This window comes from Leopardus geoffroyi, chromosome A1 (assembly GCF_018350155.1).
Source record: "Leopardus geoffroyi isolate Oge1 chromosome A1, O.geoffroyi_Oge1_pat1.0, whole genome shotgun sequence".
Taxonomy (NCBI): domain Eukaryota; kingdom Metazoa; phylum Chordata; class Mammalia; order Carnivora; family Felidae; genus Leopardus; species Leopardus geoffroyi.
Window position 1 is genome coordinate 89825837 of NC_059326.1, and position 24953 is coordinate 89850789.

A 24953-nucleotide genomic window follows, 5' to 3' on the forward strand; every position below is an offset into this window, starting at 1 on the left:
AAAAAAAGTCTATGATGTCTGGCCTTAAGATGTTACATCATGGAGAACTGAGAGAAATCCTGAGGTTTTGGTAGTAAATATCGAGTAAGAAGTGGCTTGTTCCATCTTAACCCCTCTGAATCCATGATCGGAACTTCCCATCAGTGGTTCCTCATGATGGCACACTGCACGCGGGACCTTTGTCATCTTGTCCTCTGTGTGTGCCATTAGTTCCATACCCAGGGTGCATTGAACTGATGTTGGAGACTCAGAATTGTAGTTTTTCCGCGAGTTTCAGTGAAGTGATTGTTTATCAAGGGGCGGAAATACCTACATATCCTTACTGAGCAGAGTTGGAAGGAAAAGGAAGTAAAAGCAGGTGTGAACTTTTGAGAAGTTTGATTCTAGAAAAAGAGTGTCAGGAAATGGCCCAGTGGTGGTGGGAGAGGCTTGCAGTTCTGAGGGAAGACTGTTTTTTGTGATAGGAGATACCAGATCAGGTTTGTGTGCTTATCCAGGAAGAGAGAGAGAGATTGGTGATGTCCCAGAGGGCTGGACCCACAAAACTAAGCCCCAAGACGGGGCACATGCTGGAGCAAGGGCGGGGTAGAGGGGGAGTTGTCCACAAGGACGAGGCACAACAGACTCAGGCCGTGTGTGAGATGGTAGGGGGAGGAGGAGTGGTCTCCAGATTTCCCAGAGTCCATCCTCCTGGGCATCCCTGCCATCCAGGAGCTCCTCCGACACAGGGGCAGCCTGGAGACAGCATTTGGGGCCAAGAATCTGGAATATCCAGGGTCAGAGGGTACAACACTATGGTTTAAAATATATCACCCTCTGGTATTTTCAGAGCCTTTTTCACAAATAAGTCTACTGTCAAACACTTTGCTCCCATTTTTGGAAGTCATAATTTAGAAGACATTTATAGACAAGAGCCTGTCCTATACGTAATACATAGTATAATTACTATGTAATTTACAGTAAACCAGTTTGGTTTTGCTGCACGGTATCTTCTCATTTCCATTTGTAATTTTAAATTTTGGAAATGCCTCCCCAGTGATGACAGGTGTAAATTTCAGTGATTTCTCTTAGCTGAAGCAATGAGGGGCTCTTTGGGGCTCTTTGGGACTGGGAAGTGTTTTTCTGTTCAGTACCACGTTATTGTTGACAGAACTGGCAGAGTAAACATCAGGCTCCTGGGCAGTTTGAAAGGCCCCTAGAGGCCTGGGGATGCTGACTCTGGGTCCCTCTGGCTGTGTGACTGAGTTGGCAAACTGGCCAAGGCTGCGTGGGGCCTTGGGTCTGCCCAGGATTCCAAAACATGGGGCATTTCACATGAAAATCCAGACTTCTAGCTGGTTATACATAACCCGAGTCTACTAGGGGCATGGTAAAATTAGTACAGGGTGGTCAGAATGTAGGAGAGAATTTTGCACCAGGGATTTAAATAGAGCATTTGGAGTCTAGAGTTAGGAGAACTAGGTTTGTTCTGGTTTGCACAACGCAACAGAGGGTGAATGACAGTCATTGCTAAAGAAATAATAGCAACACTAATAACAACCCATGCCACTGTTGGGTTTTTCATACGGCAGACCACTGTTCAGAGTACTTAAAGTGCATGAGCTCACATGGGGCACCTGGGTGGCTCAGTTGGTTGAGCGTCTGACTTGGGCTCAGGTCATGATCTCACGTTGGTGAGTTCGAGCCCCAACTCAGGCTCACTGCTGTCAGCACAAAGCCCACTTTAGATCCTCTGTCCCCTTCTCTCTCTGCCCCTCCCTGCTCACACACTCTCTCTCAAAAATGAGCAACAAAAGTACATGAGCTCACAGAAGCCATGCAAGGTAGAACTATTCTCATTTCCATTCACCACGAGGCACAAACTAGGCAATTGCTCAATTAAGGGGTGGAGACAGGATTTGAACCCAGGCTCTACTGTGTGTCATGGAGTAGTCCCTTTCGTTCTCACAGTTCCAGGGTAGGACCCCCTGCCACAGTTCTCATTTCCTGAGGCTCTAACTGCCCCCATCCACCCAGATCATCACAGAGCTGGGAATCGCTCCTTGTGGCCCTGAGCAGGGGTGGGTTCTGCTGAGCACCATGAAATCCACAAGTTCTGGTCTTTGGTTTTTCCTCGTGGTACAGACTGTGTCACTTTCTTCTCCTGACATCACCCTGAAAGAGCTGTCCTGCATTCAGCACCCTGAGGGAGGAACCCCAGGACCACCCACTGTGAAGAGTGACCCCCCTGTGGGGTGGTGGGCCAGGCTGCAACAGCCCTGGCAGCTCAGGTGGGGCCGGAGCACATGCGGCTCACTCTTGTTTGCTGTGTTTACAGGAAGGTGCATTCGCGTTGGTTTTCAAGAGCATCCACTACCCAGGAGAAGCTGTTGCCACCAGGTGAGGCAAAACACATTGACATTTCAAGAACAAATAAATAAAATAAGATTGCTTAGCTTGAGACAACAGGGGAGAAGTGAGACCGTGGCTTACGCACCCTACCATCTCTGTGGCTGGGCTTCTGATTTTTAAAAGAGAAAGCAAAAAGTTGATTTTTTATTTGAAATCTCCAGATTTTCAGAAGTTGACAACAAATTCAAAGTAAAAATAGAACTGTATAGCAAGGGGCAGATCCAGGTTGCAGGTCAGTTTTGGAGATGCCTTCTGGAAAAAGCTTGCAAAATTATGAACGTGAAACTAGGAACAAGTGAACATTAATTTGAATCCAGTAAGAAGAGGCCTTGAAGGCCCCACACTCAAGCTTCATCACCTGCACACCAGAGGTGTTCTAGAGGGCCAGCCGACATGTCCCTCTGTTGGATAGAGCCACATGGCCCCCAGTGATGTGTGGATTCACACAAGTGGGAGCATGAGTGCCATCCTGTTATTTTATATTCAGATGAACTGATTATCCATCTGTCCATCCGACATCAGTCTGACCATCCATCTACACATCTACCTGTCCATCTGTCCTTCCCTCCCTCCATCCATCCAACTGATATTTGTTGAGCACTTAGTCTATACTGGGTCCTAGGGATCTATTAACACCTGACCTAGTCCTGTCTTTAAGGACTGGATATTTGTTCAGGAGGACAGAGCAGGGCAGAGGGTGTTGATACTCCATGTTGGGGGCTGGGAGGCAATGCATTGGGGAGCATGAGGGGGTACAAATGTCAGCCTTGGGGAGGTGGCCAGAAGCACCAGTGTGAGCAAAAGGAAGGGGCCTAGAGTGAGCTCAGCATTCGGGGATCTGACCCAGAGCAGCCTGAGTCCCCTTCAGAAAAAAAATAGAAAAGACCCTGGTTGAGGGCACAGATGGGGTCACCAGGGACACGCCAACCCTTGCTCTTCAAAGGAGCCCCTGGAATGTGGCCCAGATTCTATAATGAAAGCAGCATCTATTTCCAAGACACTTTGTAAGCTCATTCCTCATGGTAGCAGTCATGGGGGGACTTTCTGCTCTTTCAGAAAGACAGACTGACACCTGCTGTGTCCCAGGCATTGGAGACAGCAGTGAGCAAGGTCGTGTACACTCTGCCCCTCTAGCTCCAAGTGCTGGTGGGGAGTGAGGATGTTGGCAGAAGCCCTGCTCTGCAGGGTCTCAGGTGCACTGTGGACTGAAAGTTTCATTCTGAAGCCTCTGAGGAGCCATGGAGAATGCACCTGTGGCCTGGAAGACGCAGAGAGAACGAGGCAGTCCCTCACAGACAGTCATATTCTCTAGGCAGGAAATGATGGGAATGTATCATGATTTAATTTTTGTTCAGGATAGGAAGGAATTTACCGCTTGGCATTCAATTTCTTCAGTCATAGAATTATAACAGACCGCTTGTCCCTATTAAATTTAGAAACCCCGGGGCACTTGGGTGGCTCAGTCAGTTAAGCAGCCGACTTCAGCTCAGGTCATGACCTCACAGTTCATGAATTCGAGTCCCGCATCAGATTCTGTGCTGACAGGTCAGAGGCTGGAGCCTGCTTCAGATTCTGTGTCTCCCTCTCTCTCTCAAATATAAATAAACATTAAAAAAAATTAGAAACCCCTTTTAAAACTTGATACTATCATGGTATTACTATTTTAAATGAATGCAAAAGAAGGCCATGTGAAGAAGCAATAAAGCTTTATATTTCTAAATTGTCCATAACCTGCCGGCTCTGTAACCTCCTGGGCAATCTTTGGGATGCCTCGGGAGCATTATCCGAGGCGAAGTTCAGAGAAATCATAGAGCTCTATCTACAACAGTAAAATCTGGGGGAGACGTTTGCCAAGAAAATTAGATAACCACAGTACTTTCTCCTTGTCACTGTTATAAAGGCCATTCGAGCTGGCTCTCCATTGTACCAGAGCCGTGTCTCCTCTGCTTCAGATATGATAAAAGATGGTCCAGATTATTCAAGGTGCTCACAGCACTTTCTTCAAAGCCACAGACTTTGTCCCCCCACTTGGGGAAGTCGGATGCGGGGCTGGGAGAGGAAACCTGAGTTTGAGGCTGCAGGAACTCCCACAGAGGAAACATCACTGTCCCCTCTGTGACAGAGTCCAGCTCGTGCAGGTCAAGGAATTGAAACTTCGCCCAGGAGGTGACACTCAGAGACAAAACCACCCTTGAAAGTGTGTTAAGTGGCCCACAAAGTTGAGCAGATCCAAAGCCAGTCATCAGAATGCCCCCCAAAGCTGGAGAACAGCCGAGCTAGGCAAAAGGGGCGGGGCAGGCGGAGGGAAGAGAGTCTTTGGGCAGGTCATGGGCGTCCAGGGCTCCTGCTTTAAAGATGGCAGTAAATAGCAGCAAGCTGGAGCCACGAAGTGAGGGCCTACTGATGCCTCAGCCGCAGTGATCTAACCATGTGGGGATTCACTGGGCAGGTGGGTGGTACCGTGAAAGCGAGCCAGAATTCTGCCAGTCGGTTGGTCCCTGCCCCAAGCCCTGGGAGCATCTTCCTGTGGCTCAGGAGTCTGTCCTGTAGGATCTCAACAGGACACTTTCCCCTGTTGGAAGGGCTAGATGCGGGGACCCCTCCTCAGTGCTAAGAGCCCATCCAGCCCTGCCTGGGGTGTTGAGACAATGAGCAACTCGACTCCCTGTTGTCTCTACAGGAGAGGCAGCCCCCTGCTCATTGGAGTGCGCAGCAAATACAAGCTTTCCACGGAACAGATCCCCATCTTGTACAGGACACGTAAGTTTTTCGAGAAGGACTTGAACAGGGCAGGGGGCTCTGGTGCAGGCAGATGTCTTCTGTCTGCCGGGGCCGGTCCGCATAAGGCTCCAGGTCAAAAAGGCTTTCGTGCAACTGAGACTTGGGTCCCTCTTTGCAAAAGCTTTTTATTATAGATATTTTCAAACACATACACAAGTCCAGGGGAAGGCATGCAGCTCCATTACATAAAGGCATCCACGCTCTGGTATGAGTGTTGATTTGCTTTGTTTTGTTCACAGCCATTCAAAAAGCTCTTGCAGTGGCACCGTGCTATTTGGGGATCATTTTCACGATTTGGCTGACGCAGCCAAAGCTAAAAATTGCAGATTTCTCCCACACATATTCAAAGGGGAAGCTGGCGCCTTGCTTCATGTTATTCAAACAAAATAGTTTAATGTCACTTGCAATCTTTCCTTCACCAGGCAATTTCGAGAACGTAAAGAAGATCTGCAAAACAAGAATGAAGAGGCTGGACAGCTCAACCTGCCTTCATGCCGTGGGCGATAAAGCAGTGGAATTCTTCTTTGCTTCTGACGCAAGGTAGCTAAAGCTTGTTTCCTTTCTTTGCTAGGATTATGTAACCAAAAATGACTGGCCAGACACCACCATTTTTCATTTATCCCCGCTTTTCAGCTGTTTTCTTACAGCAAGGGGCAGGGATGATGGCAGATTTCAGTTCTCTGTGACCCTTCTCCGAGAACCTCAGAGAACCACTGAGAGCACCTCATGACCAAGGGCAGGATTCACTGACCTCCACAATGTTTTGGGGCCTGCACAGAATAATTGAATTATTTGCCAACATTTTAAAAGGGGGGAGATTTCACATAAAATTCTGGATTTCTAGCTTCTCTGGAAAACCAGCAGATCTAAGCACCCTGGGTTGTGCTCCCTCTGGCCCAGGATGTCTGGGGCCACTCAAAGGCTATGCTCCCTTTAGCTAGCTGAGGCAGGTGTCTTCAGACCTTTGGTCCTTCTCTCACCCCACCTGACTCTGCCTGAGTCTGAGCACTCATGATGAGAGGGCCAAGACCTAGGAGTGTGGTCCAAGTCATTTCTAAGTCCATGTTCTCGTTAACAGACAATACTTCTGAAATTTGAGGAAGTCTGCTTCATATCCATTTTAGTACAAAAAATTTATACACACCCATATACACATACTCAGAAAAGACCAAAACACTTTCCTGGTAGTTGAAATAGAAAACACTACCATAAGGGTGCCTGGATGGCTCAGTCAGTTAAGCGTCTGACTCTTGATTTGGGCTCAGGTCACGATCTCACGGTTTGTGAGTTCGAGCCCTGCATTGGGTTCTGCACTGGCTGCTGGGGGCCTGCTTGGATTCGCTCTCTCACTCCCTCTCTGCCCCTCCCCGCTTGGGCTCTCTCTCTCTCTCTCTCTCTCAAAAACAAATAAACATTTAAAAAAAATTTTTTTAAATCCAACTGAAAGCCTGTTAGAACTAATCCTAGAGGCTAGTCAGAGAATGAAGATGTGGAAATCAGACATCCCAGCAGTTCGGCGATCAGCTGAACAAGGCTGCAGAACCATATCCACCCCGTTTCCTCTTGTGCCTCCTCACATGACTGGCACAGTAAACCCTCAGCAAGCCTTTCTTGAACAAAAACCAAAAAAAAAAAAAAAAAAAAGTAATCTATTTACCCGAGCTAGAAAAACTATTTTAATCCCTTAAGATAAATCTTAATAAAAATAGTCCAGAGTCTCTCCAGAGAAGACTACAAAAGTCAGCAATGAGAAACAAGACCAGATTTGAATAAAGGGAGAGAATCCACACTCCTTGGTAAAAAGGCTTAACATTATTTAAAAAAAAAACTAATTGGTTTAAAGTTATTTTAATAATTAAAAATTGTTTTTTAAAGATAACTGACTCTCCTTAATCTGCAAATTTGATGCTATAATTAAAAATCCTCATGATTTCTTTGCTTGTTTAGGATTTGGAACTTGGAAAGATGATTTTACAGTGTATGGTGTGGAGACCAGATATGGGTGACCCTCCCAGATACGAAGGCACACTGTAGAACCCGCAGGGCAACAGTAGCCAGTGCTGAGGGCTTCGCCAGTATGGTCTCATTTAATAAACACAACCAGGGCACCTGTGTGGCTCAACTGGTTAAGTGTCTGACTGTTGATTTCGGTTCAGGTCATAATCTCGCAGTTCGTGGGTTTGAGCCCCGAGTCAGACACTGTCAGCATAGAGCCTGCTTGGGATTTTCTCTGTCTCCCTCTGCCTCTCCTGTACACTCTCTCTTTCTCTCTCTCTCAAAATAAATAAACATTAAAAAAAGTAAACACAACAAATTTCTAGTGAAGGCACAGTGATCATCTCCCATTTTACAAATGAGGAATTTGACATAGGGGCTCAGAGGGGTCATATCTGGACTGCTTGAGGGCACAATGCTGTTAACAGACAGAAATAAGGATACCATATTGGGTCTGTCTAACTCCTGGGCCCGTAGTCTTTTTTTTTTTTCCTTTTTTTTTTTTTCACATTTATTTATTTTTGAGAGAGAGAGAGAGAGAGAGAGAGACAGAGTGTGGGCAGGGGAGGGGCAGAGGGGGAGGGAGACACAGAATCAGAAGCAGGCTCCAGACTCCGAGCTGTCAGCACAGAGCCCAACGCAGGGCTCAAACCCAGGAATCGTGAGATCATGACCTGAGCCGACGTTGGATGTTTAACTGACTGAGCCACCCAGGCACCTCTGGGCCAGTAGTCTTAATGATGGATTATACCACCATCCATTTTGTAAATAAAAATAATTATATTTAAACGTGCAGGGGCGCCTGAGTAGCTCAGTCAGCTAAGCATCCAACTTCAGCTGAGGTCATGATCTCATGGTTTGTGGGTTCGAGCCCCACACGGGGATCTGTGCTGATAGTTTGGAGCCTGGAGCCTGCTTCAGATTCTGTGTCTCCCTCTCTCGCTGCCCCTCCCCCACTCATTCTCAGTCTCTCTCTCAAAAATAAATAAAATATTTTAAAAAATAAAAAATAAATAAATTAACATGCAGACATACACGCACACGTAAATGCAAACACATGTGTATTTAGCACTGCCTGGAGACCAATACAAGTGGTGTTTCTCTCTTGGAGATGGGATCAGGCCATTTTCTTCCTCTCATTATTCTGTGTTTTCTACTGTTTAAACAATGCATGTATACTGTTCAAAGTATTTTTTTCCAGTGCGGTGGTTTCCCATCCTTCTTTAGAAGTCTGTCTTCCTGAGCATCTGTCTAGAGACACCTTTCTTAGGGCCATGGAATGTGGCCACTTCTTTCTTTAACTTTACATCAAGAATTATAAATGTTCATTTTTTGGCACAGGGCAGGTGTGGGTGTGGCACTTGGTGGAATGAGGATTTTTTTCTCCCATGGTCTTATAAGTGCCACCTTCATGGTTTTGTTTTTTATTTGTTTTTTATTTTTGACCATAACTATGTACCACTTGTGCTATTGATTAGTTTGCTTTTTCACCTACCAACTTTTCTAACGCCATTTATTTTTAAAAGAAACTTTGTATTGCCATTTGCAAGACAAAAATTATCATTACTTTCCATACAAAGTTATTATAAAAATAAGCACAATGGGGCACCTGGGTGGCTTAGTCAGTTAAGCATCCAACTCTTTATTTCAGCTCAGGTCATGATCTCACAGTTCATGAGTTCCAGTCCTGCCTTGGGCTGTATGCTGACAGCACGGAGCCTGCTTAGGATTCTCTCTTTCTCCCTCTTTCTTTGCCCCTGCCCTCCTCCTTGCACTCACTCTCTCTCTCTCTTAAAAAAAAAAAAAATAAGCATAATGACCCCCACATTTCATTGGTGGACGTATTTTTTACTTTGCTTTTAAACTATCCCTTTTTCTTTGCAGGGAGTGTGTGTGTGTGTGTGTGTGTGTGTGTGTGTGTGTGTTATGAAACTGAGTCATTTGTCCTGATGACTTTCCCACTGTCTGGATTTTGCTGAGAGAATCCCCCGTGGTGTCATTTAACACGTTCCCCTGCCCACTGCATTTCGTGTGCACTGGCGTTCACAGGTGTCTACAAACTTGATCTCCTTCTGATTTGATTTTTTGGCAAGACGGCTTCATAGATGGTGGTGTGTCCTTCTATCAGGAAGCATATATGTCTCATTGTCTGTCTTTTTATGCTGTTAAGATTGATCAGGGGGTTCATGCGCCAGACAGCCTCACCCATCCATTGTAAAGCTGCTCTCTGCTTTTCACCTCTTGGTTTCAGCAGAGCACTTCATGGTCCTTACTTAGAACTATTAGTAATTAGGAGTCCATAAATTGACTATTCTGATGCTGTCATTCCTTATTTATTAGCTGTAGTCCATCCATAAATTTGCCTTCATGAACAATGTGGTTATTCTGAAAGATCAGATCAGTTTAAAAAGCAAGATAAATGTTTCATTCTTTCCTGTTCCGATTTAGAGTAATGTGTTGGTTCCCAAGCATTCTCCAAAGGTGACACTGTCTGGATTATGATTTGAAGAAAGTGGTCATAAAAGGCCATCTGTGAGATTACTGGGGAAATCTGAACATACTGGATATTTGATGATATGAAAGAATAACTACTAATTTTAGATGTGATGATGGTATTGTGGGTTTAAAATTTTTCCCTCTCTTTTAGAGATAGAAGCTAAAATGTTTACAGATGAAATGATGTGATGTCTGAGACTGGATTCAAAACAATTCTGGGGGGAAGGAGGAAGGTGTGAATTGATGTGTATAGTGTAGTGTCCCTGTCCCTCCTGAAATGCCATCTGATGCTACTGATGGGGACCAATACTGGGGAGGCAAGTGAGTGACTGCCTTGTAGCTGTCAAGCACGTGCAGGCCCCGTCTGTGATGCCCGTGTTTCCCTTGCTCCAGTGCTATCATAGAACACACCAACCGAGTCATCTTCCTCGAGGATGACGACATCGCCGCAGTGGCTGATGGGAAGCTCTCTATTCACCGGGTCAAGCGTTCAGCTAGTGATGACCCATCTCGAGCCATCCAGACCTTGCAGATGGAACTGCAGCAAATCATGAAAGGCAGGTGTCCTCTGAGGGTCCGTGTACAGCGGCCTTGGTGGGGGGGGCAGGTGCTCGATGGGGGAGCTCCTGAGACTCTCTGTCCTACCCTGAATAGGTGCCACAGCCCTCCTACCTGCCGTGGCCATTAGGGTGGCGTTGCAAGTGCTCTGTGGCTTGCCCAGCCCAGGGGATGCGGGAAGCCTGGTCCCGCTCCCCCAGCAGGAGTTCTTGACTATATAAAGGCACTAGGTCTCCCTGCTTGATCTGACCAGTCCATCAACTGCCTCCCTTTACTAACTCTCTGGGACACATTCTTCTACCCAGACATTTCTTCTCTGGGTCAGAGGCCTGCAATAAGAGGGGTCTGTGGACTATTTCCTCCTTGCGAGGAGAGCCTGTCTCCCTACACCCCCTTCTCCACAGGGCAGCCTGGGTAAACATTTAGGAATGTGAATCAGACCTTTTTATCCAGCTGCTTAAAGCCCTCCAATGGCCACCCACTGTTCTGAGAATAAAATCTACACTTCCTGCCACAGCCCACAATACCCCATGCCCAACCTGGCCCCACCTCACTCTACCCTTTTCCCACTATGCCCTGCCCCCTCTCCAACCACCTCACTGTTACTTAGGCAGGCCAAGTGCTTACTCACCTGAGGGTCATTGTACTTGACTGACTACTTTTGGTCATTCTACTTTGATCATCGCCCAGAGAGCTCTTCCCTGACCCTCCTCACTTGTCTTGTTTGCTTTATGGCACTCTCTGTCAAGTCCCCAGCTAAAGGTGGCAGACAGGAAACACTGCAGTGTTTGGAACATTCCCACCCTGTCTGTGAATGCTTCCAAAGCTTGAGGCACAACACCTGTCAGGGGCCTTAACCCGTTGCGGCCAGATCATCCCTTTGATGTCATCCAGTTCCATTCAAATCAGAGCCCTGGAAATGCATGTGTTGGCTGAAAAGGTTTTTATTTAATACAGAAGCTCGGAGGGCATCTGTTGAAAAGAAGATTGCCAGGGCACCTGGGTTGTTCAGTCGGTGAAGTGTCCGACTTCAGCTCAGGTCATGGTCTCGCAGTTTGTGGGTTCGAGCCCCGCGTCAGGTTCTGTGCTGACAGCTTGGAGCCTAGAACCTGTGTCAGATTCTGTGGCTCCCTCTCTCTCTGCCCCTCCCCCTCTCACACTCTGTCTCTCTCTCAAAAATAAATGTTTGAAAAAATTAAAAAAATAAAATTGCCTATTTCTCAGGGCTTACTTCTTTTGTACTTCCCTAAGTAGGTTGGTTTTTGGAAATAAAGCATTTTCCTTTCCTCTGCCCCTGCTGAGAGGAGTATTGCCCCAGAAAGACCAGCACATATTTGTTGCTTACTTCTTTTGCTCCTTCAAGCTGCAGGGTCTGATATGCACACTGGAGATAGTAATCTTATCTGACCTGTTTGCCTCTCACTTGTTACCAGGAGAATCAGGTGGGACGGCCCCTGGGACGCCCTTGGTAATGTGCAGTGGTCTTCCCATGTATCACTGACACTAAACTGCATATCAGCTTTCCATCTTGATTGGAAGTTAAGCAGTGGTAAAACAACTGAATTAAAATTGACCTGCTTTGTTGGTGTTTATTTGACCAGGTAACTTCAGTGCATTTATGCAGAAGGAGATCTTCGAACAGCCAGAATCAGTTTTCAATACTATGAGAGGTCGGGTGAATTTTGAGACCAACACAGGTAATCCCCCATCCATGCCCTAGGTCGAGGCACGTCCCCGTGTGGAGTTAGCACTAATGCCCTGCATGTGCCCCACAGTGCTCCTGGGCGGCTTGAAGGATCACCTGAAGGAGATTCGACGATGCCGACGGCTCATCGTGATTGGCTGTGGAACCAGTTACCACGCCGCAGTGGCTGTAAGTCCAAGGCGCTGGGCCCTCAATAGCACTGGGGAGGGAGCAGCAGCCCAGGACAAGATGTGTCTTAAATGCCATCATGTGTTTGACCTCCCAAATTTGGTGCCCACAAGCCAACATGAGAGCCTTTCTCCTGCAGTGTGGCCTGTGCATGTCTGAAATTCCCTTCACCACGAGGACCCAGAGGTGCCACTTCATAAAACTGTCCCCAGAAGCCCAGCTGCCTGTGTCTCTGTAGTATCTGTGACTGACTTTGGTCCCCATTCTTGTTGGCTTCAGACACGGCAAGTTTTGGAGGAACTGACTGAGCTCCCTGTGATGGTTGAACTCGCCAGTGATTTTCTGGACAGGAACACACCTGTGTTTAGGGATGACGTTTGCTTTTTCATAAGCCAGTCAGGTAAGGAATACGGGTTTGCGTGAGTTCATCTCAGGGCTCTGTCCTCTTGGTAACACACCATGTATCTCCTTCCCTCCTTCATCCAGTAGAGTTCTCTGCACACTGAGCATGTGCCAAACTCTCTTCTCAGTTGACCCTCAGAGCCATCAGTCACTGTCTCATTTTAGGGGGGAGCCATGCGACCAAGAATTCTCCCTCCTCCTGCCATTCCAAGTCCAGAACTTAAGGGACCACTCACCAAAGTGCTTATACATAGGTGCTGGGTTTATTTCAAAGAGAGAAAGTTCTTCAAAATTCTGCTGGTTGAGTGTCACTTCAAGAACTATGTGGATGCTTTGCAGTTCCCATGCTGTCCAGCAGGGGATGCATTGAGAGACCTTGCTCAGGTGTAGGCCCAGCACACCCTCAGTAAACCCTGCCTGGGTGCCATCCTAACTCTAAACGTGGGCACCTGCTCCAGTCAGGCTGGGCAGAGAGTCAGGGAGGTGATTCATGGCCACATGCTTGGACTTTCTATGACCTCCAGAAGGATTTTTAAAACATTTTAATTATGGAAAATTCCAAATCTCTGTAAAAGTAGAGAGATTTACATAAGGAACTGCCTATTCTCAGCAACGATCAGCTGAGCAGAGTTTGTGTCATCCAGATCCACATTAACCTGTCCCCTCCCCTGGGTTATTTTGAAGTCAATCCCAGACATCATGTTGCTCCACAAATACTTCAGAATGGATCTCTAAATGGTAAAAGAAAAAAAAAAACATAACCATTATGTCATTATCACAATTAAAACACTAACAGCAATGCTCTAATATCCACTGGGACTTCGAATACTGCTTCCGGTTTGAATTTTGAAGACCCATTTCCATTTCCATGACAAACTAAGAAAAACGAATACAGACACACTCACCCTCCGGCTGACAACCTGTAGCCATGTGCTGCTGTGTGGCTTCATTTTGTTTGTTTGTTTGTTTGTTTGTTTTGAGAGGGAGGGAGCCCATGCATGCACAAGTGGGGGAGGGGCAGAGAGAGAGGGAGAGAGGGAGAATCCCAACAGGCGCAGACCCCGAAATGGGGCTCAAGCCCATGAACCAATGAGATCATGACCTGAGCTGAAATGAAGAGTCAGACGCTTAACCAACTGAGCCACCCAGGAGCCCCTTGATGGGTTTAATTTTATGATCGGACCGTATTTAATTTAGTTCGAGGTTTCAAGGCTTACAAATACAGGGTGCTTGCGCTGGCTTATTTGTGAATCTATTTAAGTAGCTTAGTTATAAAAATAATTTTGAGTTCACACTGGCAGGCTGCAGAAGTGTTTTGCTCTAAAGCAATGTTAGATCTATTGGAGAAATGCCATTTAGTGGCATTCTTGCTTTTTTTTAATTTTATTTATTTACTTAATCTCTATACCCAGTGTGGGGCTGGAACTCATCACCCCGAGACCAAGAGTCACATGCTCTTCTGACTGAGCCAGCCAGGCGCCTTGCATTCTTGCTTTTTATTTGTATTTATTTATTTTAAATATTTATTCATTTTTGAGAGAGAGCAAGCACAAGCAGGGGAGGGACAGAGAGAGACGCAGAGAGTCTGAAGTGGGCTCTGTGCTGATAGCAGCAAGCCTCATGCAAGGCTTGAACTCACAAACCATGAGATCATGAACCATGAGATCATGACCTGAGCCGAAGTTGGATGCTCAACCGTTCAACCGACTCAGCCAGCCAAGCACCTCACATTCTTGCTTTTTAAATGTTAAATCTCAGCACATTCTGAAGAAGGCAGCTTAAAGTCCTAGAAAGGATGCTGGGCACCTGGCTCACCTGGGTTGGCACCAGTCTGTCGCCCACAGCTGCGTGGCCCTGAAGGAGCAAGGCTTTGGTTTCTTCCATCTCTGGGGATCTCATCCTCATGGGGAGAATGGGGACAATGGCCCCATAGGGTTGCCAGGAGAGTTCCATGACATAGCGGATGAGAAAGTGCTTCCCACATAAATAGCAGCCGAATCTTGAATCCAAGAATCCACCGGAATCATGGTTGAGAGTGCATTTTCCTTTCGGAGCACACACCGGCTGCCTGTGGGCCCTGATTTCTGCATAAAAGAGTAAATGAGTTGGGGGACAGGGGGTTCGAGCTGGCAGAGCCACGCTCCTGAGACACATGGCTGAAAGGTGGGGCCCGTGTGGCAGGTGAGACCGCAGATACCCTCCTGGCATTGCGCTACTGTAAGGACCGTGGGGCCCTGACCGTGGGCGTCACCAACACCGTGGGCAGTTCCATCTCCCGAGAGACCGACTGCGGTGTCCACATCAACGCAGGACCAGAGATCGGCGTGGCCAGCACCAAGGTAGTCACCTCCTGCATGTGTCCTGAGGGAGGGCTTCGGCCAGATGGGTGGACAGGAGGCTGCGGGTTGGGGAGGGGGCGCTGCCAACAATCTGTCTCCTCCTGCGTGGTTCACATGCGCACATTCGCCCCTGCTCTGCCAGAGTCACCGTTTTATCCACAGGCTTATACCAGTCAGTTCATCTCCCTGGTGATGTTTGGTTTGATGATGTCTGAAGACCGCATTTCACTGCAAAACAGAAGGCGAGAGATCATCCATGGTTTACAGTCTTTACCTGGTATGTTTCAGAATGAAACTTTCCTTATTTTGAAATCCAGTAGACTGTCCTTAGTTGCTTTCTCTTTTGACTCTTTCCCATAAACAATGCTGTTAATCACTTCCTCCTCTTCAAAACTTCCTACTCACCACTAAATGCCTCTAGAAGCTCCCACTGGGCCAAGATTAAAGTCCTCACTCCTCACCGGGTCCTTGAACACTGCACACTGGACCCCTGCCACCTCTGACCTCATCCCACTCTCCTTCCCCTCCCTGGGCTCCTTCATTGACCTTCTGATCCTCAGCAATACCAAGCTGTCTACCACAGGACGTTTGCACTGACCCTTTCCTTTACAGGAGCCCTCTTCCTCCAGCTCTCCGTACAACTGATGCTCAGTCCAGATGTCACCTCCTGGAACCCTTCCTTGCTATCCTAACCCCCTGCCCCAGCTGTGAAATGTTAGCCCATTTCTTTTCTTCATAGCGTGTGCCATGGTATGAAATTACCTGTCCTCCAGTGTGCTGGCTTGTCTCCCAATGAGTATGTCAGCCCAGTGAGCATACAACCCTAACTGTCAGGGTCACTGCTGATAGCCAGCCAGGGCAGGCATGGAGTAGGTGCTCAGGAAATATCTGAGAAGGAGCAGAGGGCCCTGAGCCTTTTCCTGAACCGGAGTGCTCCTTCAGTCTCCCCAAACTTCCCTCTTTGGTTGGGTCCCTCCCATCTATTGTAGTCGGTGAGATGCAGTGTTTATCACACTGAATCGCAAGCTTTTGGGGGGGATAATGGTTTCCATCATTCGCCCACTGGTGTGCCCTGTCCCGTGTGCCATCCTGAGGGCCAAGGAGATAACAGCTCCTTTCCTTCAGACACTTGCTCTCCAGGGAAGGAGAGAGACCTATTGGGTTTTCTTTGTGCAGCCCTGAGATTGCAAAATGAAACAGACCTCACCCCTTGGCTGACATGAAATGCCGGGGGCAGGATGGTCACAAGGCTGTGGGACAGCCCCTTCCAGAGATGGGGTAGGCACTGGGTCCATCCTCGGAGCCAGGGGCAAACCCCAGAGAAGACAGTGAGGGAAAGCCACCATCTAATCATACAAAGCCTAGAGATCTGAATCTGGCCCACACAACATGCTGAAAATTTACTGACAAAAAACTGGTCTTCACCTTCAGCCAGGTACCAACAGTGCGAAAACAGGACTCTATCCTGATGTCTAAGTCAGCCGTTCTCAAGATGTGGTCTGCAGGTCCTATTACTATTTTCACAGTAAACATGCTATTTATAACAAATAAGACGTGTTTGCCTTTTTTGCTGTGTGGACATTTGCAAAGGCAGCGGTGGCTACCGCTGGCACCTTAGCAAATGCCTCCACACACCCCACTTCACTCAAGGACTTCTTCACGAGGCAGTAAAATGCATTAGTCTTAGTAAATCGCAACATTCTTTAGTATTCTGTTTCCAAGAAAAGCATCCTGGGATTGTTTGAGTAACAAGCTGATTAGAGTACTTGGCAGATGTTTTCTCAAAAATGAACAAAGTTAGCCCGCCACTCTAAAGAAGAAGAACTGACAGTATTTGTTGCCAGTGATAAACTTCAAGCTCTCCAGTGAAATTTAGGATTTGGGAAAACTTGTAGCTGCCAGCATGAGCTCGACCACTTCCCACACTTAAACACAACTCTGATGAAGCCATGGTGACTTTAGCATATGTGATTTCTAAAAAATATTTTATGATGAAGTGTGTCCATTTTTAGAAGATTTGCATAACTCAGTCAACCTATGTTTTCCAGATGGTCAATGCATGATGTGACAAAATTATACACCATGTAAAACATCCATTTAAATAGATGCAAGATTGGGGCACCGGGTGGCTCAGCCGGTTAAGCATCTGACTTCGGCTCAGGTCGTGATCTTGTGGTTTGTGAATTCAAGCCCTATGTTGGGCTGTGTGCTGATGGCTCAGAGCCTGGAGCCTGCTTCCGATTCTGTGTCTCCCTCTCTGCTTGTCCCTCCCCAGTCATGCTCTGTCTCTCTCTCTCTCAAAAATAAAACATTAAAAAAAATTAAATAGATGCAATAGGGGTGCCTGGGTGACTCGATCAGTTAAGTGTCAGACTCTTGATCTTGGCTCAGGTCATGATCTCACAGTTGGTGAGTTCAAGCCCCATTTCGGGCTCCGCACTGACAGTGTGGAGCCTGCTTGGGATTCTGTCTGTCTCTCCTCTCTCTCACAGTAAATAAACTTAAAAAAAAAAATAAAAGTTTTAATGTAACAAGGTAGGAAAAGCTTATTGAGATGATTTCAAATTCTACATTTGCAACTACTCTTTTAAGAAATTACTGTTTCTCCAGACTGGCTGATTCAGTCACTAGAGTATGTGACTCTTGATCTCGGGGTCATGTGTTTAAGCCTGCAGAGATTACTTAATTAACTAATTAAAAAAAAAAAAGAAATGACCATTTCTTGAGTTTCATGTAATATCAGAGAAGAACATTCACAATTTTTTGAAAAAGTTATTTAAATACTCCTCCCTTCTCCAACTACAAATCTCTGTGAGGCTGGATTTTCTTTCTATACTTCAACCAAAAAAAAATGTATCATGAGAGTTTGAATGAGGAAACAGATAGGAGAATCTGTCTTTGTTAAAAAGTCAGACATTTAAAAAATCTCCAAAAATTTAAAACTATTCTCACTAATTTTTAAAAATGTGTAATAGGTTTATTGTTACTTTTAAATGAATGAATACAAATATCTTTACTTTTCTCAGTTTCTAATCTGGTAAACATTGAGAGACAGAACCAACAAAAATAATGGCTCTTAGGGATTCACAGTAATTTTTAAGAGTAAAGAAGTCCTGAGAACAAAAAGTTTGGGAAACACTGGTCCATCTTACACTGGGCATTGTCTCTAGATTTAGCATGTGGCCTGGATTGGGGGGGGGGGGGCATTAATTTGGAGTGTCAGCTCTGTGTCTTTCCACCTGGTGACTTAGCCTCTCTGGGCCTCAGTTGCCTTACCTGTAAAATGGAGCTAGAAATAACACCTCACTGCTTATCTTACATGCTCAAGAAAGTATGAACATAAATATGAATTGCCACCCAAGAAAACCCAGGCAAATCCCGCAAGTTACTGCCCAAAATCTACATTTAACTTTTTTTAATGTTTATTCTTGAGAGAGAGTGGGGGGAAAGAGTGGGGGAGAAGCAGAGAGAGAGGGAGACACAGAATCGTAAGCAGGCTCCAGGCTCATCAACACAGAGCCCAACATGGGGCTTGAACCCATGAACTGTGAGATCATGACCTGAGCTGAAGTCAGATGCTTAACCAACTGAGCCACCCAGGTGCTCTTACATTTAAAATCCTTTTTAAACCGAGGCAAGGAAGCCAAGTGTATTAAGTGGTGTGAATTCCAAAACTATGTCTTATACACCATGATTTTTATTTGTAAATCTTGCTGTAAAATCTGTGTGACTCACAACCCCTCACTGTGTTTGCGGCTTAGGGCTGATTAAGGAAGTGCTGTCGCTGGACGAGAAGATTCATGACCTGGCCCTGGAGCTCTACACCCAGAGGTCACTCCTGGTCATGGGACGGGGCTATAACTATGCCACATGCCTGGAAGGAGCCCTGGTGAGCCTCCTTTGCCCACCCCCCCCCCACCTCCACCAGCCTGGGCATGAGGGCAGACATGGGAGACACCCTGAGACACCAGCGGGAAGGGGGGAAGGGCGCTGGGCTAGGGGAGGGGAGCGCTTGGGGACTTGCTGCCACCTGTGTGAGGCTGCATCAAGCACCAGCTCATGACCTGTTCGGGCCCTGGGGATCCTGAGGTGGACGCTCCCAATCTCCTGAGGAGAAAGGGGCAGGGCACCCTTGGGTGAGCCCCTGAGGTGTCAACCTGCACCAGGCTCCATCTGGGATGGTCCATTCGTTCCTCATGAGCGTCTTCTGAGAGGCTGGCAGTTATTGTCCACATTTCACCTAGGAGGGAACTGGACCCCCAAAGGTTCATCTTGCTCAGGAGGGAGTGATTGGTCTGAGATTCAAACTCAGGTCCATGTGGCCTTGGGTTATTTCCACGACCACAAGCAGACTGTGCGGGAGGATTCAGGCCGATGAGAATTGCGGGGCAGGCTCTCTGTGGAGTTTCCCTGTTACCCCTCAAACTTCCAAGGGGATGCAGAGATCCTGAAGGAGTGAGCTCTGAAGGCCCTGCTTTTGTCAAACTTTTAACTGGCTGTTTTGTCCCACTGCGGCAGTAAAGAGCCAAACCTGAGTAAGAGAGCTGGGTAAGGGGCAGGTTCCAGGACCACAGAGCCACAGAGAGGGTGAGACAGTGCTGTCCAGGGGGCTGAGCCTACACTCACTGTCTGCTTGCTGCTTGTGGATGGGACTGCCCAACCAAAGAAAACAGGAGACAGGGTCACAGGTGAGGCAGCCATTGGTACCCGGGCAAGGGCATCCTTCCTGACCCAGCTTGGCTCCCCTCCTCTTAGTAGGGAGCAGGTCGCTGCATTGGGCTGGGTGGAGTACACTTTCAACTCCCCCCATGCCTCTGCTGCCTGGTGCAGGGGGTCGGGGGGGCTCAGCTGCAGTGCCCCCAGCGCGCTGCTGAAAGATGTGTATTCAACTGCAGCTCCCAGTCAGTCTTGGGGGGAAAGAAAGAAGCTTTGACGCTGCTCCTGGCACACATCAATGGTCCCTCTGTGGTCTCCTGGGGGCCAGCACTCCAGCTGTCTGTGGCATTCAGGGTGGAGTCACCCACACTCCTGACAGTGTCCTGCCCCCCCCCCAAATAAATAGTTCTAGGGGAGCTGAGAAATATTTTACTAGACACTCACCAGTTCAGTGACGTAGGTTTAATAGGAACTGAATAGAAATGGATCTCCTGAACATAGGGGGAAATTCTAGTAACGGCCTGATGCGTGTGATTTTGCCTCATAAGTAAATTGGAGCATCCCTTTGGAAGTTATTAATGGTCTAGATTCAGGGGGATGATCTATCGGATAATTGAAGAAAGGTATTTCTAGATAGAATACAGTGCCATCATTACAATTTATAAATGTGGGTAGGCCACGGGTTAGTCACACAGCAGAAGGGAGAGCCAGATCGACATTGACTTGTCTATCCAAGGGTGGTGGCTGTGCTGGGGGCTGGTCTGGGGGACACAGGCTGCATGCTGGGCCTTGTGCATGCTCTGGACAGCAGCCAGCCCTCTCCCTTGGGCCCGGCATTGCCAGCAGCCCTCAGTGCTGTTGACCACCTAATGCATTCATCCGCCTTGCAGCCCTCAGCTCCCTGCCTTCTGGATTCATCCCTCCCACAGCACCCCTTCCTCCCCTCTCTGACTGATCTGCTCCAGCCCCCTGTCTGTCCAGTGTCACACTGACCCCGCCTTGTGTTTCCCTAGAAAATTAAAGAGATAACCTACATGCACTCAGAAGGCATCCTGGCGGGGGAGCTGAAGCACGGACCCTTGGCACTGATTGACAAGCAGATGCCCGTCATCATGGTCATCATGAAGGACCCTTGCTTTGCCAAATGCCAGAATGCCCTGCAGCAGGTCACAGCCCGCCAGGTGAGAGCTCTCAGCTGGGCCAGGGTCCCCTTCTCTCCTGTCCTCTCCCACACAAGCCCACCTCACCCACTGTCGGCCAGCACTGGTTATGAGCAGCCCTACCACTGAGCAGGTGCGATCACGTGCTCTCTCCTAGGCCCCCTCCTGAGGGGCACACACATTCAGAAATGACTGGCCAGCCTGTGGCCACGTGTACAATGGCTCTTCAGTGAGACCTTGTGACCCAGACTGCCCCGAGCTGCCCCAGATTCCAGGCGTGGAGCTGCCCTGAGAGGGGAGTGCAAAGCCCCCACAGATCCATCTTGGGAGGGCTCATGAAGTTATAGGGAGGTGAAGTCCAACAATGCCCTTGAGCCAGTGGCCGCCATGCCTGGCTCGGCACAGTGGCCAGAGAGAAGGTATAAAACACAAATCACTTCACTGCCTTGCTTGAAACCTCCCGGTGGCTTCCCATAAAACAAGAGTGACCACAAGCCGGCATTATGTGGCCCCTTCCTTCTGTGTCCCAAGCTGAAGGAGCCCAGCTGATTTCTGCCTCTGAACCTCTGCTCTGGCTATTCCCTCTGCCCTGAATGTGCTTCCCACCTCTTTCAGAGAATTGGCTTGTGGTTATTCACGTCTTAGTCCAAACATCCCCTTTTAAGAGAGGGCTTCCCAGACCTCACCAGTGTCTCCCAATCACATTACCATGTTTTATTGCCTTTCTGGCATTCTTCTGGAATTCATCGTTACTCATTGGTTGGCTTGTTTACATTTTTATTTTCTACCACTCAGCTATGAGTCCCCTCAGAGTGAGGAGTGGGCATGCCCTGCCCTTGGCAAGGCACATTGAAGCCACTCAACAAATGGGTGCTGGATGAATGGCTCAGAATGGCAGTCATCCTACCACGGAAGGGAGAGGAACTCACCAAACAGCATCAAACACCTTGCCCCTCACACTGGTCGTGCACATCACCTCACACATAATTCCACAAAAGCGAAAGAGGACTGTTATCCCCTCAATAAGATTGACCTCAGAAACTGCTGGTATGTGAGGGGTTGCTGCTTTCAGAGACCACCTGCACATTGTGATCCTATTTTCCCGCTCTAGGGTCGGCCGATCATACTGTGCTCCAGGGACGACACCGAGAGTTCCAAGTTTGCGTATAAAACGATCGAGCTGCCCCACACAGTGGACTGCCTCCAGGGTATCCTGAGTGTGATTCCGCTGCAGCTCCTGTCCTTCCACCTGGCTGTTCTCCGAGGATATGACGTATGTCTAAAATCGCACCGAACCCCCCAGAGGGGAAAAGCATAACCCCAGAGTCTGACTCTGTTCTTTTTTTTTTTTTTTTTAAGTTTATTTACTTATTTTGAGAGAGGGACAGGGGATCCCAAGCCGGCTCCACAAAGCCCAACATGGGGCTGTGAGATCCTGACCTGAGCCAAAATCAACAGTCAGACCCTTAACCACCTGAGCCACCCAGGCGCTCCTGATTTTGTTCTTAAATGCTTATTTGGTGTAAATATTCATAGGAAAGGTAATTTCATTTAAAACAACTCTGTTTTTAAAGTAACTTCTATCCCTTGAAAACAATTTGGGACTGCAAGATTACGAAGACCATATCATTAAACTCATCACTCAGAGAGGCAATGTTAATTAGCAAATTTAATCATTTATTCCAGTCTTTTCCTTGTGCATGTGGATTTTTTAACATTTTTGACAGTATATCAAGGATGACATTTTACACTTTCCTTTTGAGTGTATTTACAAGTATTTTCTTACATCTTGAGTTTCATGTAAGCAACATTTAATCATTGCACAATATCCCAACATAGTCTTATAACATGGATTATAACAATGACTTAGCCGGTCTTCTATTATTTAAACTGTTGCTGATTTGGGAGAATATCTGCATAAATCACAATTGCAGTGAACATGTTTGCATGTACATCTTCCTCCCACATTTAAGATATCTCCTCAGTCTAGCAAATGATTCAACATTTTGAGACTCCTTTTTAAAAAATTTTTTTAATGTTTCTTTTTGAAAGAGAGAAAGAGAGAGTGCAATCCAGGGAGGGGCAGGGAGAGAGAGGGAGACATAGAATCTGAAGCAGGCTCCAGACTCTGAGCTGTCAGCACAGAGCCCAACGCAGGGCTCGAACTCACAGACCATGAGATCATGACCTGAGCCGAAGTCAGATGCTTAACCGACTGAAGCCACCCAGATGCCCCTTGAGACTCCAAACATATATCATCAATTTATGTTCCAGAAAAAAACCACCAACAAGTATGGAAGAACCTACAAGTCACTGCATATAGAAATAGTTTTATTACAATTGTATTTTGAGAAGCTTTTGAAGATACATAACCTTACAGAAAACAATGTAACAAGTACCTGGTGGTATACAAATCCAGAACTGCCACGGCTAACATTTTGTCCTATTTGTTTCTCTTTTAAAAACAAGAGCCAAATAAGGGTGCCTGGGTGGCTCAGTCGGTTAAGCATCCCACTTCGGCTCAGGTCATGATCTCACGGTTCATGGGTTTGAGCCCCGCGTCAGGCTCTGTGCTGACAGCTCAGAGCCTGGAGCCTGCTTTGGATTCTGTGTCTCCCTTTCTTTCTGCCCCTCCCTCACTCGTGTTCTTTCTCTCTCTCTGTCTCTCTGTCTCTCTCTGTCTCTCTGTCTCTCAAAATGAAATAAACATTAAAAAAATTAAAATTAAAATAACTAAGCAATATAAGACACTGCAGATAAAGTTGAAGCCTACCATATCAACCATCTCCCATCACATTTTCCTCTCAGCCCCCACCCTGAACTAATGAGCCTCATGGATTTAGTGTGTCTCCTTCCAAGAAACGTGAACAGGACAAGCTGAGTTAGCATTTTAATAGCATGCATCATATCCTTTTAATAGGGTTAACACAGCATGACACATGTCAGGTGCACAATAAATGTATATTGAATGAACTAAACCTTCTATAGTTGAGTGAAGTTCCTGGAGTAAGGAATGCTTCCAAGATGCAGGTCTCCAGGGGCTCATGGTCAAAGGTGACCGGGAACACCCATCACCTCGTCTTCAAGTACCCCAATAATAGGCTTTATAATACAGCAGGTTGCTGGGATCTGTGGGCTCCTGAGCAGCTCCTTTCTACGTATCGTTGCAGGTCGACTTCCCCAGAAATCTGGCCAAGTCTGTAACAGTGGAATAGAGAACAAGAGCCTGAGAAGGCCATCACCACCTGCAGTGTGGTTCAAGGCCTGTCCCGGTGACATCAAGTGAGAAGAACAGCAGGTGTTCTGTGTGTTCCAAGTAGATCCCAGTAGAACTTGACAAGCTTTCACGTGCCTTGTACCCAAGTGCTTTGCTCACAGCAGATACTGTTTCTCTGTGTCCTGAAGTCGCCAGAGGAGAAGGGAATCATTGTTTACACATGGGGATCAGAGCGGACTTTTCCACTACTGTGCAATAGAGACACAGCTCTCTTCAGAGTAACTGTGAACCTTTTTGTAACCAACGCTAGTTAGTTTTGAAAGACAAAATATTTATAATGATGATTGTATAGCTTTTAAGTTATTTTTCTAGTATGTGGCTTTCTGTAGCCAACGTAATGCCCAGACCATGCACCCCAGCCTCCTGGCAGAGGGCATTCATCTCAGATTTGAGCACAAGGCATTGCCTCCCTGCACTCCTCTCTCCTCTCCTGCCCTCTCTTAGCTGCCCCTGAATCCCAGTCCCCTGATGTCAGGGAAGCCCTCCCACCATTTCCCTGTGCCTCCTGTAAATCCTTTCAAAATCTCAATGTCCTTTGACAGATTCTTCTCCTATAAATCCCTCTGACTCTCCAACTTCTGTTAAATTTGATCATGGTTCTTTTTAAGCCCAGGCAGCATTTTTGGTCCCTGCTTCTACCTATAGTAAAACAGCTTGAAATATCCCATGCAAGAAAGTAGTTTTCAAGTGGGCTATCTTGCTCTCTGTTTAAAAGCGTGCACAATCAAGATACTATGCAATTTTAAGACAATAAAGACAGTACAATTCTTTTTTGGCTTGTGCATTTGGATTTTTGTTATTCTCATTCTTTTTGTGTACTTGGATTGTGAGGGCTTCTCAAAACAGGAACTCAGCAGTGTCTGGTGGGAGTAAGCCCCATTTCTTCCTTCCTTTCTTTCTTTCTTTTGAAGTTTATTTATTTTGAGAAAAAGAGAAAGCATGAGTAGGGGAGGGGCAGAGAGAGAGGAGAGAGAGAGAATCTCAAGCAGGCTCTGCCCTGTCAGTGCAGAGCCCGATTTAGGGCT

At 47.0% G+C, this 24953-nt stretch overlaps 1 protein-coding gene across 1 annotated transcript in view; it reads left to right on the plus strand.

Moving 5' to 3' along the window:
• Window positions 1-24698, plus strand: part of GFPT2 (glutamine-fructose-6-phosphate transaminase 2) — a 47693-nt gene extending 22995 nt beyond the window's left edge. The window contains exons 8-20 of the mRNA XM_045484515.1: window positions 2318-2379; window positions 5072-5151; window positions 5595-5712; window positions 10057-10220; window positions 11823-11918; window positions 11997-12094; window positions 12374-12494; window positions 14678-14835; window positions 14998-15112; window positions 18597-18724; window positions 20505-20672; window positions 21763-21924; window positions 23822-24698. Coding sequence (XP_045340471.1) covers window positions 2318-2379; window positions 5072-5151; window positions 5595-5712; window positions 10057-10220; window positions 11823-11918; window positions 11997-12094; window positions 12374-12494; window positions 14678-14835; window positions 14998-15112; window positions 18597-18724; window positions 20505-20672; window positions 21763-21924; window positions 23822-23866 — 1515 coding nt within the window. The 3' untranslated portion in view covers window positions 23867-24698. The remainder of the gene's footprint in view (window positions 1-2317; window positions 2380-5071; window positions 5152-5594; window positions 5713-10056; window positions 10221-11822; window positions 11919-11996; window positions 12095-12373; window positions 12495-14677; window positions 14836-14997; window positions 15113-18596; window positions 18725-20504; window positions 20673-21762; window positions 21925-23821) is intronic.
• Window positions 24699-24953: the final 255 nt, after the last annotated feature.